The sequence below is a fragment of the Stegastes partitus genome, unplaced genomic scaffold (genome assembly GCF_000690725.1).
Source record: "Stegastes partitus isolate 25-593 unplaced genomic scaffold, Stegastes_partitus-1.0.2 Scaffold858, whole genome shotgun sequence".
In the NCBI taxonomy this organism is placed as follows: Eukaryota; Metazoa; Chordata; class Actinopteri; family Pomacentridae; genus Stegastes; species Stegastes partitus.
Genome location: NW_007578589.1, coordinates 16374 through 33156, shown reverse-complemented (window position 1 = coordinate 33156; position 16783 = coordinate 16374). Strand labels below are relative to the sequence as shown.

At 42.7% G+C, this 16783-nt stretch overlaps 1 protein-coding gene across 1 annotated transcript in view; it reads right to left on the bottom strand.

Moving 5' to 3' along the window:
- The window catches only part of LOC103365627 (collagen alpha-2(V) chain-like), a 48177-nt gene that overhangs the window by 19849 nt on the left and 11545 nt on the right, over positions 1-16783 (bottom strand). Inside the window, exons 2-8 of the mRNA XM_008293104.1 lie at positions 4815-5036; positions 4271-4290; positions 4138-4170; positions 4020-4052; positions 3695-3748; positions 2220-2312; positions 1857-1928 (exon numbers count right to left, since the gene is read on the bottom strand). Coding sequence (XP_008291326.1) covers positions 1857-1928; positions 2220-2312; positions 3695-3748; positions 4020-4052; positions 4138-4170; positions 4271-4290; positions 4815-5036 — 527 coding nt within the window. The remainder of the gene's footprint in view (positions 1-1856; positions 1929-2219; positions 2313-3694; positions 3749-4019; positions 4053-4137; positions 4171-4270; positions 4291-4814; positions 5037-16783) is intronic.

The window sequence follows — 16783 nt, the reverse complement described above, 5'->3', positions numbered from 1 at the left end:
AAGTAGAACAGCGCAGCCTCTCCTGCAAAGAGCTCTGGAGAATGAAGGAACATCTCTACAAATGTGTGCAAGGAGGAGGAAGTAGTTTCATCAAAAATAAAGCTGAGCGTGTAAAAATGAAATACTTAAATCTCAATAATGAGTTGGTGCAATGACTTTTACAGTGAATCTAAACTGTTAGTTCTTCATTTTTAAGAGCAATTACTTAATCTGTTCAGATTAGAAACAATGCAGTAACTGTTAAGGTGATAGAATTTAGAATTGTTTGATATTTAAGTGGTAAGTGTGGCTGAAACTAGCAAAACTAAGAAATATTTTTTACTTACGATTAATCTAATGTAATCTTTTTATTTATTTTGTTTTTTTATTTTTTAATGTTTACTTTAGTCTGCAGAAATCTCCGTTAACAGTTAAAAATAAAAGCCCATCACAGTTTATAAAAGCAAAAACAAATGATTATTAGTCCATAGTTTCTCTTTGGTTTCATGATTACAGAAAGTGGTCTTCAAAAAGAGTTTAATAAAAGTTTTTTAAAAAGGAGCAATCTGAAGGAGGAGTTCAGCTCCAGTGTGCGGCGGTACGAGATACCCGGATGTTCCCCCGTAGAGCATGCGCATTATAATCCCTCTCAGTCAAGACCACAGGGAGCATGCGCGACCCGAGGTTCCCGCCGTGCCGACTGGAGCCGAGTGTCCTCCAGTCGGCTCGGCTCTGCTCGGCTCCTCTTAACACACTGAAGAACAACCAAACTGTGACTATTCCGTAAAAGCAACAAGGGGACTAATGGAGGCGTACGAAGCCCTGAGCGAGTTTGACAAGGGTCAGATCGACATGGCCCGACAGCTGGGCGTGAGCGTCGCCGAAACGGCCAAGCTGGTGGGCTGCTCCCGGGACGCGGTGGAGAACGCCTTCCGAGAGTGGTCCGAGGAGCAGGCTGTGGCGCTGCTGGAGGAGGACGGCGCGAGCAGCGGCAGCGACGGGGAGGGCGAACCGGCGGCGAAACGGGAGGAGGCTGGGGCCGGGTCGGAGAGCGATAAAGCGGCTACAAAGGAGGAAAAAGACGCCATTTTGGGGGAGCCACCGGGCTGCACTGTGGACAAAGAGCAGCCGGAGGGAGAGTGATGCTCCGGGGATGCTGACCGCTGGAACATCTGCAGGATGAGCCGGGACAGTAAACTGTCAGCCTCCAGGACTGATGCTGACATGTGGGTGTCAGAGCTCCTTCAGTGGAGGGGAGGCATCACCAGCGTCACGTTACTCTTGTTTTGTCACTACTTGCCATTTAAAACAAGAGAATCTGAAGTGAGCAGCTTGTCTGATGAACTGCATCAGTTCACACAAGTGCTGATGGACGGGTTGTTTCAGAAGGCTGCTGAGTGGGGTGTGTTTCTGTGGTGGGCTTTTTTATTTTTTTTTAATTGCAGGGAGCTATTTCTGGAAGATCAGCACGCAATGTTGCACAATTAAACTTTTGCACATCAAGTTTAATTTATGTGTCCTTTTGGAATTCACATTGTGAAAGTTGTGAAGCTCTGGAGAGAGATACAGGCCTGAGTCTGTGCTGCAGATGGGGGCATTTGTAACATCTTGTGTGGGTGTGAACAAGATGAGGAGGGGTTAATAAAAAGATGCCACAAACTGCATTGTGAGAGTCAACATTTTTACATGTAGAATCCATATATCACCTCTAGAGCTGTGGTTAAGTAGCAAAAGCAGCACACTTATGGACAACAGTCTTGCACAAAACCACTTTCCAAAACACGATCAGCCCTCATTTTAAAAACTGTTGTGCTCTTCGGCTGAGGCGTTTAGGAAACGCGGACGCATCAGTTCGTGTTTTGCTGACGTCCTCTTACCCTGGTGCCACTCAGCATGGCCTGGGGTCCTGTTTTTCCATCAAACCCTGTTGCCATCTGGGATCCCAGGCCCTGCAGGGAAAAACACTTCAGGTTAACTGGGTTTGATCAGTATTCATATCAGAGATTTTAGGGAGGATTCAGGAGATGTATCCTCCTCATTAATTCAAACATGTGCAGTGGACTAGAAGAAGGCACAAACTGGTGGATAGCAGTTCACCAGAATGTCAGTATTGTAGAGCAGAAATGGCAACTGTTAAAGAGTTGACATGGAGGTCTACATGATAACAAAGTGAGGTAATAATTCTCTACATGTCAGCAGGTCTGTGTACATGCAGTGTTTGTCCTCCCTGCACTACTCACCCCGGGGTGCGCTGGAGGTCCAGGAGGTCCTGGTTCACCGGGCTGACCCGGTATACCAGGCTCTCCATCGTATCCCGCAGGGCCACGCAGTCCCTAGAAAGTAATGGAAAGAAAGAGTTTTTAAACTCCACTCAGTCTGACGTTGATTTATTCATCCTGGCAGCGACGGCTCCTGGGTACACTTCAGTTCTTATTCTGATTTAATTTTAGTACATTTAAAGACGGACATGAAGATAAATCAGTTAATCAGCGCGGTGAAGATTTACAGTGGTACGTGCCGCTCCGGTTCGACACGAACGACGGAGCTTCACTTCTGCTTGCTTGTGAACTGTGAGCTGTAAAGTGTGCAGCAGGAAACCCCTGGTTCTAATAAATCACAAGCACACACATAAACCACTGCAACTCCACCAAGAGGGGCGCCTTCATTCATCATCCTGCTGCATGTTTGCTTGCGAAGCATTTATACATCAACTTCCCACATGACAGTCTGACTGTTGGTCTGTTGCCTTTGAACCCACTAGTTTTTAGTTTAGTTTGGACAGTCTGACAGAAGAGGGAGTGGAGAGGAGTCATTCTCATGACCTTAGTAATCAGAGTCCAGACGTCATGGGGAAGCTGTTTCTAAGAGCACAGAGCTTTAAATGGATGAGACATCATCATATATAATATTCTGCATATGCAGCTGAAGTATTGTAGCTGAAGTCTCATAAAGACGTGGAGGCTGAAGAAGCGGTAACAACTATGGCTTTGGCTCTGATTAATGTAATCCAGTACGTACTGCTGTGGTTTATTACCTCGTGTACACCCACATATACTCTAAAATCCTACCAAATACAGCAACAGCGTAAAGTACATTTACTCAAGTACTGCCCCAAAGTGCAATCTAAGATACCTCAGTATTTTAATTTGATACTACTTTCTGCTTTTTACTCCATTACATCTGACATCTGTAGAAACTAGTAACTTCAAAGCAGATCAGAACTTTAAAAACCTGTCATGGCATCATGAATAACAGTAAATTAAGCTACCTGACTGCATAACATCAGTTCTACTTCTGTCAGTATTTCTATTTCATGTCACTGTAACAGTAATAATAATTGCTAACATGTGAAACTAGAACTCTGCCAGAGCCTGTTTTGGTGTTTAATTGGTCCTTTAAATACATTTTGATGGTAATTCTTAGCTACCTTTATTTCAGTAAGGTTTAGAATGAAGGTGTTTTACTAAAGTAGTACTACTTTACTACTTTACTTAAATAGTATTCTTGATTGTGGTGTTGCTGCTGTTGCTTAAATCAAAGGTCTGAGTACTTCTTCTTGTGTCATCTTTGAAGCTTCTGCTAACAGATTAGGTCAGATATGAGCTCACACCTGATCCGTTCTGTTAGTGTGGACTCATGAGTCTAATCTACTGACACTTTATTGTCATATTTAACTTGTGCTTTATGTCGGTGGAGACTTGCAGATGTGACGTACAGGCCTTCCTTTGTGTCCCCGTGGTCCTCTCTCTCCTGCCGAGCCGGGAGGTCCCTGTTGTGACAAACAGCAAGGATCAGACTAAAACTGCAACCGCATCACAACAATGCACATGTGTAGCTGAAACTGTCAGAGGAACCGGAGGAGCATCCTGCTACGCTAGCATCCTTTTAAGGTGAAGTTATGCAGGAGGTAACTGTCCTCTTGTGCCATCTAGTGTCAACTGAGGTGGAAGAACATGCACTTGAAACTGGAGGGACTGTCGCTTTAACAGCAACCAAGAGGTTTAATTTTTTAGAAGATGCTAAAGAACCGCGGTGCTCACCATAGCTCCAGGGCGGCCTCTGATGCCAGTCACCTGCAGGGGAAGCAGCAAACACGCCAGTTAGATCCTGCACCTATTTTAGATTTAATAAATGAAAAGCGGTGTAGAAAATACTCACAAGTGGAACATCCCCAGGTTCTCCCTTCTGACCCTGCACAAAGAAATGACAAGAGGTTTCAAAATCACACTCCATGAAGAACAAACAATTCAGTTTTATGTCGGAGGAGAACACATGATCAAGTGTCGCTTACCTTGTAAATTCTGCCCCCACCTACATGGAGGAGAAAAAAAGCAGAAAAAAGATTTTGTGAACATTTGAGCACGTCAGGGAACAAACTGTCAATAAATCGTTTGTGTGGAAAAAGCTGAGAAGACGTAGAGCGCAGTGAAGCCGCTCCGAAGAGATCCATTAATCATCATTATGCAGGTCGGTCAGAGTAAACAAAAGCAAAACAGTCAATTAACACAATTAATCTGATGTCAGTCACTCGTAGAATGAGCCTACTGATGTGCAACAGCCCGATCACGGCGGCAATTTGTACTTCAAATTGGCAACCTGTGAAAACATCTCTCACCAAAATGCTGTTTATACTTTTGTTTTGAACAATATACAAAGGCAGAGCTTGTTTTTTCTTAATAATATTCTTGTGGAAGTGATTTTTTTTGTCCTAATGAAGGCTTAGGTGTGTTAAACTGTGGGTGTGAAGCTCTTTAACTGAATCACCTATAAATATAAAGCATTCAATTAAAATGTGCTGTTTTTTTCTGCTTTCTATAAACTCGAGGACAACTCACCATAACTGTCCGTCCCGCCGCCAGTGGATGCATCGCTCTGACAAATAGGGCAGCACTCCCCGTCTGGGATGGACATCTTCTCACAGTTAGTCAGCTCATCGCACTGGATCTCGTCGCAGAGGACCTGGCCGTTGTCACAAACGCAGATCCGGCACGGCTCTGGCTTCCAGATGTCCCGGTTCGTGTACACCTGGCCGTCCGCCGTGCAGCTCATGTCATCTCCTGGAATGCACAGAGGTGAAGGAGGCTCTTAGTTTGTGTCAGTTCAATGCAGAAACAATAGAGGCTTGCCAGGCACCTCTGGAGCTTTTTAGGAAATGTTTGAATTACAGAAATGAAAATAATTGACTTTTGTTGAAGCCAGTGTCAATATTAACTGAAAAACACACGCCAGCAATTGTACTAGTGAAGATGCATGAAGGAATCTTGTGTTTTTCTACCAATGGAAACTAAACCTCCATCCTATCTTCCACTTTTTCCCTGTTCCCAGCATGCACTGCACAAAAACCAAGAGCTGCACTAACCACGGTATTTCTGAGCAAACGTCAACACTAGCACAGAACCATCGTCTTATTGGGAGGCGACAGCGCTAACCGCTAAGCTGCCAGGCCGCCACAGAAGAAGCAGGCAGAGCCAGAAGCTTTTAGGTTGATCATCACAAGTAGTCTGGACCAGAGCGAACAGTTAATACCAATCTAAAGAAGTCCGACTGGAAAAATTAAAAAAAGAAGAAGAAGAAATGCAAGGAAAGCATTGCTGTATACTGACACACACACACACACACACACACACACACAACATGGACTTAATGCGAAACAGCTTTCCATCATATTCTGCACACACTGTGAGAGAAAGGAGGTCTGGAAAACGTGATGTGTTGTTGCAGCAAAGTCTCCAGCAGTTAGACATGACATCATTTCCTCCAGAGGCAGCGTCTCAGAAGCTTGACTCACGTTCAGAAGAGAAAACCTGCAGCCACCTATGAAGCACTGTTTCACCCACAAGTCCCACTAACCGCTTTGGTCTGAAGGCCGGGTTCATACTTTCAACATGTGCTTTACAAATAACTGAGTATTCAATCGTGTGTCACCTGGAAGCAATTAAATACACAAATGTGTTCATTACAGCCCTGAAAATATGAATGCATAGTGAAATTCTTCTTTTTCTGGTTTTGTGATATGTTAACAGGGAATCAGAGAGCTGGATGCAGAGTCTGGTCCTGTTGTGGGGAGTTCCTGGCAGAAGCCCATGTGTTCTGTGACCTGAGCTCCAACCTTTACCTGTTCCTCATGCTAACAGCAGGTGGCAGCTCTGAGCTGCACACTGCAGGTGAGTCAGGTTAGCCAAGAAGGAAGCTGCACAAAGGAGCCCTGAACACCAGTTAGGGTTTGCATTGCTTTTGCAAAAGATGCTACAAGAAGCACATGAACCCAGACCTGCACAGAGGGCTAACGCCATCGTACATCATTGTGAAGGGCTCCAACAACATCCGAGTTAAAGTTTAAGAGCTGCAACAGTCAGGAAGAAGTGTTTTCACTCAATTCCACCTTAATACTTGACAACAGAAGCATTGTGCAACGGGAGAATGTGTCAGATATGTTATTGAAGTGCTGAATTTTCCCCATCAGTCGACTGTTGAAGACGCCGAAATCAAATGTATGTCGACTCTTGCACTCTTTTTCTCCCTCACTCTTCAGTAACTCTTAATTTAATTTACATGCAAATGAATTTCAGGACAGATGTGCAAATATTAAATGAACATTAAGATGCAAATATTAAAGTAAACAACCAGACAAAACATTATTCCGACATCTACAGGATTATCATGAACTCTATGTATGATTAATGATGTTCTTGTTCTATGTGACATCTACAGTAAGAGTTGCCATGGGTCCTGCTCCCCTGTAGCACACCATCATGTAAGTTAAAGTCTCATCAGTACTGAATTTAATAAGCGGCGATGTCATCGCTTGAAGGTTGAAAAAAAAAGTAGGTAAAATTTGAATTGCGAAATATTGGCACACATTAGTTTCTGCCAAGAATACTTCAAACAGGATCATAAAAAGTCTTCTCTATAAGAAAACAACAAGAACTGAGGCAGAATATTTTGAAGGCAGTAATTAACACCAAGCAGTTTGTTTTGCTCCTGCTACGTTTTTACTCACTGTGGGCTCATTTATCACTTCGATATAAAGTCCTGCACCTCTCTGGAAACAGCACATCCACAACTCTTCCACACGCTACGATAGAGTTAGAATGCCATAAATGATAGAAACAAACAAAAGTTGAATAGAAAACCTGGACTCATCATGTTACCAACGCTGGAAAAAAATCTACACGTTGTAGATATTTAACTATTTACATTTTTACAACCTCTCGGTGTTTTTTACCAGAAAGATGTTTTGCCATGCTGAACGTATCTTCCAACAACTTGCTTTTGTTTTGCTTTCAATCTTCCTAATTTGTTTTCATACTTGTCTCCTCTGTGCGTTGCGTAAACACACACAGCCTGCAGTTCAGCCGAGTAGTTCTCAAATTGTTTTATTTTTTTATGTCATTGTAAGTCGCAGCTTAGTCAGTCATGTCTGTTTGGTTGTGCCACGAAGCGCAGAATGTTTCAGGTCTTTTACAGAATTGTAGAAAATGGTTTCTTTTTGGCAATTTTTTTAATAAGAAAAAAATGAAAACAATTTGATCCTCTTCAGACCCAAGCTCTTGTTTGATATGCATTTTTTTTATTTCTCTAAAAAAAAATACATATATATATATATATAAAGAAAATAAAAATATATCTGTAAAAAAGTATTTTTAAAACTAATAAATATATAAAAAATAATAACATGATAATAACAATAATAATAATAATAATAATAATAATAATAATAATAATAATATAATAATGATAAAAACAAATACTGTGGTAATATAACCCAAACTGTGATGTCCATGCATGTGGATGCCAGGCCTTAAGAGGTTAATGAAATGTGATTTTAAGCTTAGATTTGGTTAGTTTACTAAATGAACCAAACAGCGCGCTTGATTAGTGAAAGAATGGATGTACAATTGAAAATCTAGTGATTCTTTCTGTTTTTATGCGTTCTGGCCCTGATAAATGGTCATTTTGCCAATTTAAAAAAAAAAAAAAGCAGTTTAAAACTTGGCAGGTTTTGGGATTCAGTGGATTAATTATAGAGATTTTCAACTTTATCTCTCCTCATTGGTAGCAGCACACAGTGACAGAGTGTCCCTCTACCCCCCACTGAAGCCCTCAATTAAACAATGGAGGGACTGATTTTAACATATTTTCATCCATTCCTTGAATAATACATCAACCAAGTCAATCAGGACGATTCATTCCAGTTCTGTCCACCTGCAGCGACGACCTGACCCTGCCCTCTCGTAAATCAGACCGAGATACGTCGAGTCCGTCGTTACAAGATCGGACAAAGTGAATATGCAGACGGACTGAGGCTACGAGTGATGCATTGCATTTAAACTTGCCTTAACAAGGCAGCATTGGGGCCTTTGAAGTTCTAATTAAAGGAAACGCGAGGCTTGAATGTTGCACAAATGCACCGTGTAATCAGGCACTCTTACGCTCATTACATCTAATCTCACAAGTATGGGTAGCAGCGAGTCGGGTAATGCCTCAGACAATAGCACGGGAGACCCCCTTTCTGTGTTGTCATTATTCTTTCCTAACACTTTTGTTCGCTCATTTTTTTCCTTTATTGTCAGGCTGCTACTACTATGATTACATCGACTGCAGGCAAGTGTAAATGCATGGAAACTATGAGAGAACAGAGTCAGCATTTATGTTTGATTGTGGGTTTTTTTTAACAAGTCGACCTGTTTGTCTTAAAAAAGTGCTTTGATTTTCAATCCAAAGACACAGAAGTCGAGGATTCCCCCCTCTTGACATACAACCACATCATCTCCACTACTCCCAACCAGCTGTGTATATTTCAGAAGATCAACGCTGTAACTGGCAAATAAATCCCAATCCCAAAGGTATGTTTTCTCAGCCGTCATTGTTATGCCGGCCGCAAACCATTTGACAACACAGAAAACACGACATAGTTCGGCAATGACATTTCCTGCCTTCTGACATCCAGCAACATCCCGCCGTCTAAGTTGTTGCCTTTCAAAAAATGAAAACCAGCTCCTCATGGAACACAGCAGTGCTCTTCTTTTTTTATTTGCTTGGAATCACTGGAGCAATGAATCTTAGTATCTGGAAGGAGAACGTATTTTGGACAACATATTCTGGTGGAGTGCTTCAGAAGAACATACTCACTGTCCCTACTGTTCTCTTGGAAGTGCTTATGATTGACTGGATTTCTTTAGCTCCAATTCAGGAACACGGGGTCGACATAGGAGGTAAACTGAGAGTGACTTCCGCCCCTTTTCAGAGATGGCCGCAGAGTTGGAGAGCAGTTTTTTTTCCCGTCGGGGGGTTGAGGGATTTCAAACACTGCTTGTCGGGTGAGTTTGAAATTTACTGGAAGAGAAGTGTGGTTTTTAGAGTCATCCTAAAAACCCCACCGCAAGGCGGAGGAGGAGGAGGAGGAGGAGGACGTTCACTTTTTCCCCTCCTCTCAGCTAATGCAACGCAGGTTCTGCCTTTTTCCACAGACGCCGTAAAAGCCCGGTTTGATCGTGACCGCGGCGAGAAGGCCCCTTCCCTTACCTCTCCACTCTGGATTTTCCACAAGTCAGCTAAGAGGGCACAGACGATTTCCTCTCCTGGTTTCAAACACGGAGTCTGGAGCTCCTCAAACATGACTCATGCGTCTACTCTGCAGTTATCATTAAGCGCAGCTCGCCAGACGGCAGTCAGTCAGATAACAAAGAACCCGACACCCTTCTTCTCCCCCCCTCAGTCATGGCACAACCTAAAAACCGACGGTGATGCAGCTGGCAGATGTGGGAATGCAAAAAAACAAGTGGATAGTTTATGGATTTTCCTTGGCTAATATGGAAATACTCATAATGCAGTGTGTTTGGGGAGAAGCTGTGGCAGCCAGAAGTCGAAGGGTTAGAAAATGACCTGATGGAAACAATGAGTCATTTCCAACTACATCTTTTCGTTTCCTTCGGTGAAAAACAGGGATGAGGCCTTAAACCGATAGTGTCATCCGATTAGCAGAAAAGACGCTTCATGTTTACGAAATCATTTGTTCTCAGAGCGACTCGTCCCCCCGCTGACATGGCCGCTACCTCGAGGAGCGCCGCCTGATTCCTCGTCCAGATGCAGATGAGTTACAGCTGCTGAGGGGTGGCTCTGCAGCAGCTGCCTTTTTCCTGCTCTGAAACCCTCGCTGTCACCGCCAAGCATAAATCTTCCCCCTGTGAAGGACCTTTAGCTCAACCTGGTCCGCTGATAAAGACGTCCATGAGAGCAGCTGTTCTGTCGAGGGTTTTTGGCCACATCGACCCAAATCTTCAGCTGAAATGGGACAAAAACAAGACCTCTTCTTCTTTTTTTTCCACACAGTGTTGTGCTTCAACATGATTATCCCTCACCCAGTCTGCTTTTCTTTTTTTGTAATTACTGGCACAAGAATTTAGTCAGAAGATGCATCCTGTCTGCTTTAATATTGGGAGGATTTGCTTTATGATGTTGATGGGGTTTGAAATCTGAAAGAAGGCTCTAGTTTGAACACGCTCCTCACCTCCACAAACAAAGCTCTGAATCTGGAGGGAGGGGTTGCGAGCTCAGGCCAGGAAAGTTGAAATGAATAAGTAGCTCGCTGATTACATGTCTAGGCTTTTCCATCAACAGGCCCCCGTCTCCGATGGGTCTTCCTTTTAAAGAGGCAACCGCAGCTATGAGACGTTGCCTTCCATGTTCAGGCCTGGGAGGATTGTGGTCCTGCTAAATTACACATCCCCTCCTCCTGCTTTTTTATCTCTGCTGCTGCTGCCTGATTCTGCTTTTTGTTGCCTCGGACTGGATTCATCTCCAGCTTATCGTGTCATATATATTAGAGTAGAACTAATAATTGAAGTCTAAATCTGCATTATGATCTATGAACTCCACTAAGGGACAGATCAGTCAGACTCTTTGTCTTTGTGCCAGATGGATAATTACATTGACATCATTAGCATGTACCATTATGACATAAATATGCCGTACAGCAGACGGCAAAAAAATGAATAATTAGCTGTAATTAGAGAACTACAGGGTGTTGAAAATGATGGAGAAAAAAAAAGCAAGCTACCAAAGAGTGACTGTTCTTTATCATGATCACCAGGAGTCAGGCCTTTCTCTGACCTGGCCTGGAGCTCCCACCGAGGTCAGGGTCAGAGTTCAACACAAGGCCGATCTTTATCTGGTCAAGCATTCTAAAGAGCATTCTTTGTGCTGCACGATTTCCACATTGATTCATTACAGAGCACGCTTTGGCTTCGTTGGGTTTATTCTTCTGGCCGGACTTTGTTAAACACTGAAGCCTGATTGTGTTGACGTTATCCTGCTATCAGATACGTTGTCTGATTGCAAATGGCGTTGTTTAAGTGCATAACATTTACAGTCATTTATTATAGCGAACGCAGAATACAAGCGTTAATCCATCAAAAATCATGATCCGTATGTATGTTCCAGTCCAATCTTGAACAACTGGAGTAAACTAGACTGAAGTCTTGTCCACGTTAATGTAGATATTTAGCAAAATGGACATTTTCTTCCATGTGTGGGTCTCTCATCTACATACAAACGGCATCTTAGGTTAGCAAAGATGTTCATTTTGTCTTCAAACTAGACTTTACAAGGAGGCGACAGATAAGACGCCGAAACATGTCAAGGTACAGCTAATATACCATTTGTCGTATTACAAAGAAATCCTTAAGTCTAGCATCTTAGGTTGTTAAAACAAATTGTAAAGTGAAGATTTTTAAAACTCTGCAGATCTATGCGGACGTGTAGGAAACAGTGTCTGACAGAACAAAGATGGTGGACGACTTCACTTGGCGAACCAAATCAACCGGAACAAAAAAACCCCTCTGCTGTTCCCGGTACTACTCGGTCCACAGCATCTGCAGTTGACTGACAGTCTTCCCTGGTGTGCGACGTATTATAACAAGGTGCTTGTTGGAGGGTTTGCAGTCTGTTTTGGTGTTCTCATGTGTACGGAGACATCCTGTAAATCAATTGTTGCGCGAACAGATATTTTAGTCCGTCTAGGAAAATATTCACATTGGCGCGGACGAGGCCCAAACGTGTTGATGAGTTTCAGCCGTTCCAATCCCTCAGACGTTCTGTGCCAGCGGCCAAGTTGACAGATTTATATAATGCACTCAAACAAGCTGGACTTCAAATTAAATTGTTGAAAATTCGCAACAGCGGGTTAGAAATGGCCCCTTAACTTTCCCAGGTGTGGCTGTTTGAGTTGAAAAACCGAATCTCACACGAAGTCCTGGTCGGCTGTCAAACATGTGGTTTTCGTATCCTCTCAGGACGATTCCAGTTGCACATTGATCAAGCTAAATAAAACACACTGACACACCGGAGACATAAATGTGCCGCACCACCTGTTAAGCCTTGGCTTCGCTATATGGGATGTAGCTAACAGAAATCAGTGTATGCGTGTGCAACATTGGACCTACTGAAAAAGTCAGTCTATCAGTTTTATAACATATAATCGAACACACAGAACACATTTCCGATCCCCTGACATTTCCTTTTTGGCGCTACTTATAGCACGCTACATGCTACTTGCTGCGTGTACCTTTAAATATTAAAGGTGGACTATAATTCAAATCTAATCCACTTTTTTTTTATCAACTTCAGTGTTCATCAGATCAATCCGCACAACCGTGTTCCAGAAAGTCCAAAATCAAACACCCACAGGACGCTAAATCTGCTACATGCTACATGCTAACGAACGAAATATCCACAACGTCTCTCCAGAATCGCGGACTCCACCTCAAAAGGCACCGCTATCGAATTACCAAAGACTTTCTGTTCATACCAAACTTCAGTGGCGTTAATCTGTCTAAACAATATTACGTTTGGCTGGATCCTTGTTAAAAGCAGTCACGCAGCGAAGGGAAAAATGGGTGACGTCAAACATTCCAGTTTACCGGAGCAGGCCGTTAACTTATACAAGGGGTCACAGCTCCCTGGTGTTTTACATCAACTGAGCGCATGGCCAGATGTGGAAGAATAAACTGTGTGGATTCTGTACACAGAAGAACTCCGAGGAACGTCGTGTCCAGCACAAAATGCTGACAGAGGAATACCATGAAGACTGGTGTTTTGGGGCCTTTGTGTCCGAAAAAAAACCAAATGGCAGTGAAATCTGGAAATCAGGCAACGTGGTGCCGCAAGATACTGCAGAGAGAAATGATCCCAGCGCTTATCTTCTCAATGCACATCTTCCGTATTTTTAGCTTCGTTCCACTGTGAGGATTGGCACAACTAACAGAACAATTTAGCCACAACTGCTTTAAGGGGTAGGAAATAAAGTCTGATTGTGAAAACCTGCAAAGAGTCATGTATAACCAACCTGTGAATAAAAGGTTTTAATCAGGCAGAGAGCGCAGGACGAGTCTTGTCCTGGATGATTTAGCGTCCTCCTGCTGCCTTGATGGATGAACGCTGGGCCGGCCAACACTGATAAATTGGTAACATACCTCAGCTCTCTTTTCAATGTGGATTATGTTATTCACTGTAATACAACTTTTGGTGCTCGAAAGTTAACTGGATGCCAGGAGATTGCTCACACGGAGGATTTAGGGTTGTTGGAAGGTGGTCAGACTGTATGTGAATGTTTTGAGGGAGTTCATGGTCGTAGTTGGTTGAAGGAACTGGTCGGTCACAAAAATGATTTTTAAAAAAAGTCTTATTCACTTCTTGTTGTATTAAGACACGTGTAAGTTTTCTGTGAGAGTTCCCAAGACTCTGGTATATCGTTTCCTGCTTCCACAGAAATACAGTGTAAGTGAATCAGATTTTATGGGTGGGTCTGCATTGGCCAGGTCTCACAAAAACTCTAATACGACTTCTAAATTACATTTTAGGGAAACTTATCTCAAATATGTTTCTAATCAACATGTCTTTTCCTTTTAGTTTACCCCCTTACCATTGCTTCTTTTCAGCCAACCAATCATATGTCACCCTGGTAACCCAGAAAACAGAGGAGGAGCTTTAAACATGCTGTGAAAATGTCACATTTTAACACAAATTGTAGTATTTCCTATTCTGACCAAGCAGTTTTGCTGCTTAAGCCTAACCAAGCGTCTTATAAGTATTATTAGATTGTGAAAGTATCAACCAAGGTGTGATATTTTACTAAACCCAACCCAACAGTGACTAAAAACAAAACTCAAATCAGGTCTTTAACAAGGGATGGGAAGAACCGTATTGTGAGTGAAGGCCCCGTTGTCGCCATCCTCTCCTCCTACCTCCACCCTACAAACTTCCCTCCGTCATCACAGTCTTCAATCTCCATCAGTTCTTGCATGAGGCTGTGCTTTAGTTGTACAAGAGCATCACTTTTAGGAGAAAAGTGCATCTAACTCTCCTCATGTGCGTTTTCAATTTGCACAAAAAAACAACTGAGAGAAAATGTCGCAAATTCAATAAAAAATGATTTCAACATAACAAAAACCTTTTCGCAGAAAAAGAATTGAAGCGTGTGACCTTGTTGCAAAATCTGTGAGGACTCTCGTGTCCCGATGCCTTAACGACACCTGACAGGAAAATTAGCACCAGCAGCTGTTTATCTCCACCGACCGGCTCCTGATGCTCACACATCAGCGGTGGATGGAAACAAGCAATAATTCTTGTTTTCTTTCTCAGATATTCCCAACATTTGTTAAAAATTTAGCTCCGTGTTTGGACAGAAACCTTGCTGGTGTCAACATTTTGGAACTAATCTGGGTGGCAAGAACGCTGGAAAAACGTTTTCGCTAAATTGTTAACATGTCTCCCTCCAAAGTTTACTTCTCTGTTATTGGGATTGCAGCATGAAACTCCAACTTCACAAGTCAGTCTGACATTATCTGCATGGTTGGATACCACTATAGGGATAAGTCAGAAAATATGGTTTTTAGGTTAACCAACCCTTTAAATCTTCAAAATCCACCCTCTGCACTTTTAAGTTCGCTGTCTTGGAGCTCACAGCTCAACACATCTGTTTGCATTTTCAAGTGTAGTCTGTGGCGCTGGCATGAAGTGTCTGTCTTCTCTGTTTCAGTTCAAATATGTGAGCACAAATGTAGGTGGTTGCATCATTAGAAGTCATTGTTTTGGACGGCGACATCGCGCACAGTTGCAGTTAAATCCAATGCGCGCAAAGTTACTGGTTCGAGTGCAACATTTGGTCACAATTTGAAGAGTAACGAGGACTTTTGAAACGTTTCTAACAATTTACGTGCCGTCTTGTAAAAGCCAAATGATGGAATACACATGCTCGGCCATTATCATTCTTCAGGTGGGGAAGAACTCGGGGTTTGTTTTATGAGGCGTCCTATATTTGCGGCGAGGAGCCACCCCCAAAGGCAGCACAGATTTATTGCCTCCACATTTTGTTTGACCTCGGCGCTACAGCAGTTTAAGGACGCCGCATCCTCTCCTCAAACCAAATGGCCGCCGGAGGGCCGCTTTGTAAATCCCACTTTTTCTTTCGCATTAGCCTGTGTTTTCTCATATCCCACGTCAAGCTCTCCAATCTCCCTTCTCTTTCTCCTTATCCCTATCCAAGCACGCGGTATCTTTACGGACTTTGCCTGCACACTCCTGCTTTTTTTTTTTTTCTTTTCCCTTTCTCTTTTTCTTTTCATTCTTATTATGAGCTTTTTTTTTCTCTCTGTCTCCATTTTGTTGTTCTAACAGCTCTGAGACATAAAGCAGCTGCTTGGCCACAGCAGCAGCAGGCACTGTGTTTAATGTGCAGCCCAACAGGAGAAGGATGTTCTCCCATAAATATTTACATTTTAAACTGGACTGCAGTTCACAGTCTTGAAATTCTTTAAATTTAAATTTTTATTCGAAGCTGAATGCACACTTTTTTAATATAAACTACAGGTTAATTCCTCAATGATTAAACCCTTCATGATTCGTTTAACTGTTTTGAAGATCTTCTACATAAAAAGTGAAAAAAGAAATAAAAGAATACATGGAAGTAGTTAGGGTGGGCTTCATGCCACAGCTCTCTGCGAAGGTTTCTCAATGCAGAAAATCACATTACGATCCGTCCAAAACACTGCTGGAGGAGCCTTGTTAGAAAGTTATGTGACATGATTGCATTAACAGAAATGCAATTTTACAAATGATTACAGTCCTTAAAAAACATTATGGGGAGGATTTTTTTTTGGGAAGCAGAGACTGAATCTGTAAAGAAAACCACAGCTCTGACTGCAGTGGTTTGGCCAACAAATCAAAACATTTGAAGATATGCTCGATCCTGCCTCATTCCAGCATCGTGTCTGGAAACCATGACTCAATTCCAGGTGAGCTGTATCGAGTGTTTCCCAATGCTTCTTGGAGTTGTGTAGCATTACTTAAAGGTACTATGTGTTCGAATATCAAGCGATTTACATGGATTAATAGCTTTAATTGGATGTAGCTCAAAGAATGAGACCTTCCCTGACCCCGGCCCACAACAGCCTGTGGACTGACTTCTGTGGAAAGGAGATGAATTTTCTGGGAAAATCCAAAAAGGATGTGATGTTTATGCTCGCTACCAAGTTCGTGGCCCTCATGCCTCTCTTCTGCAGCACCAACCGTGTGCAACACTAGCTAATGTTAGCTTAGAAATGGAGTCTGCTAACCTCAACAAACCACCAGTTCCCAGCACTACACCGACTCCAACATAAACTCCACATAAGCGCAAAAAAACCCAGAAAAAGTTTTAGGTAGTGACGCCCGTTTGGTCAAATGTGACTGAGGTTCGGGGGGAACTAGGATCAACATCTGCAGGGCGTTCGATTCATGAAGGAACAGAGGAGGAAATGTTGGTCAG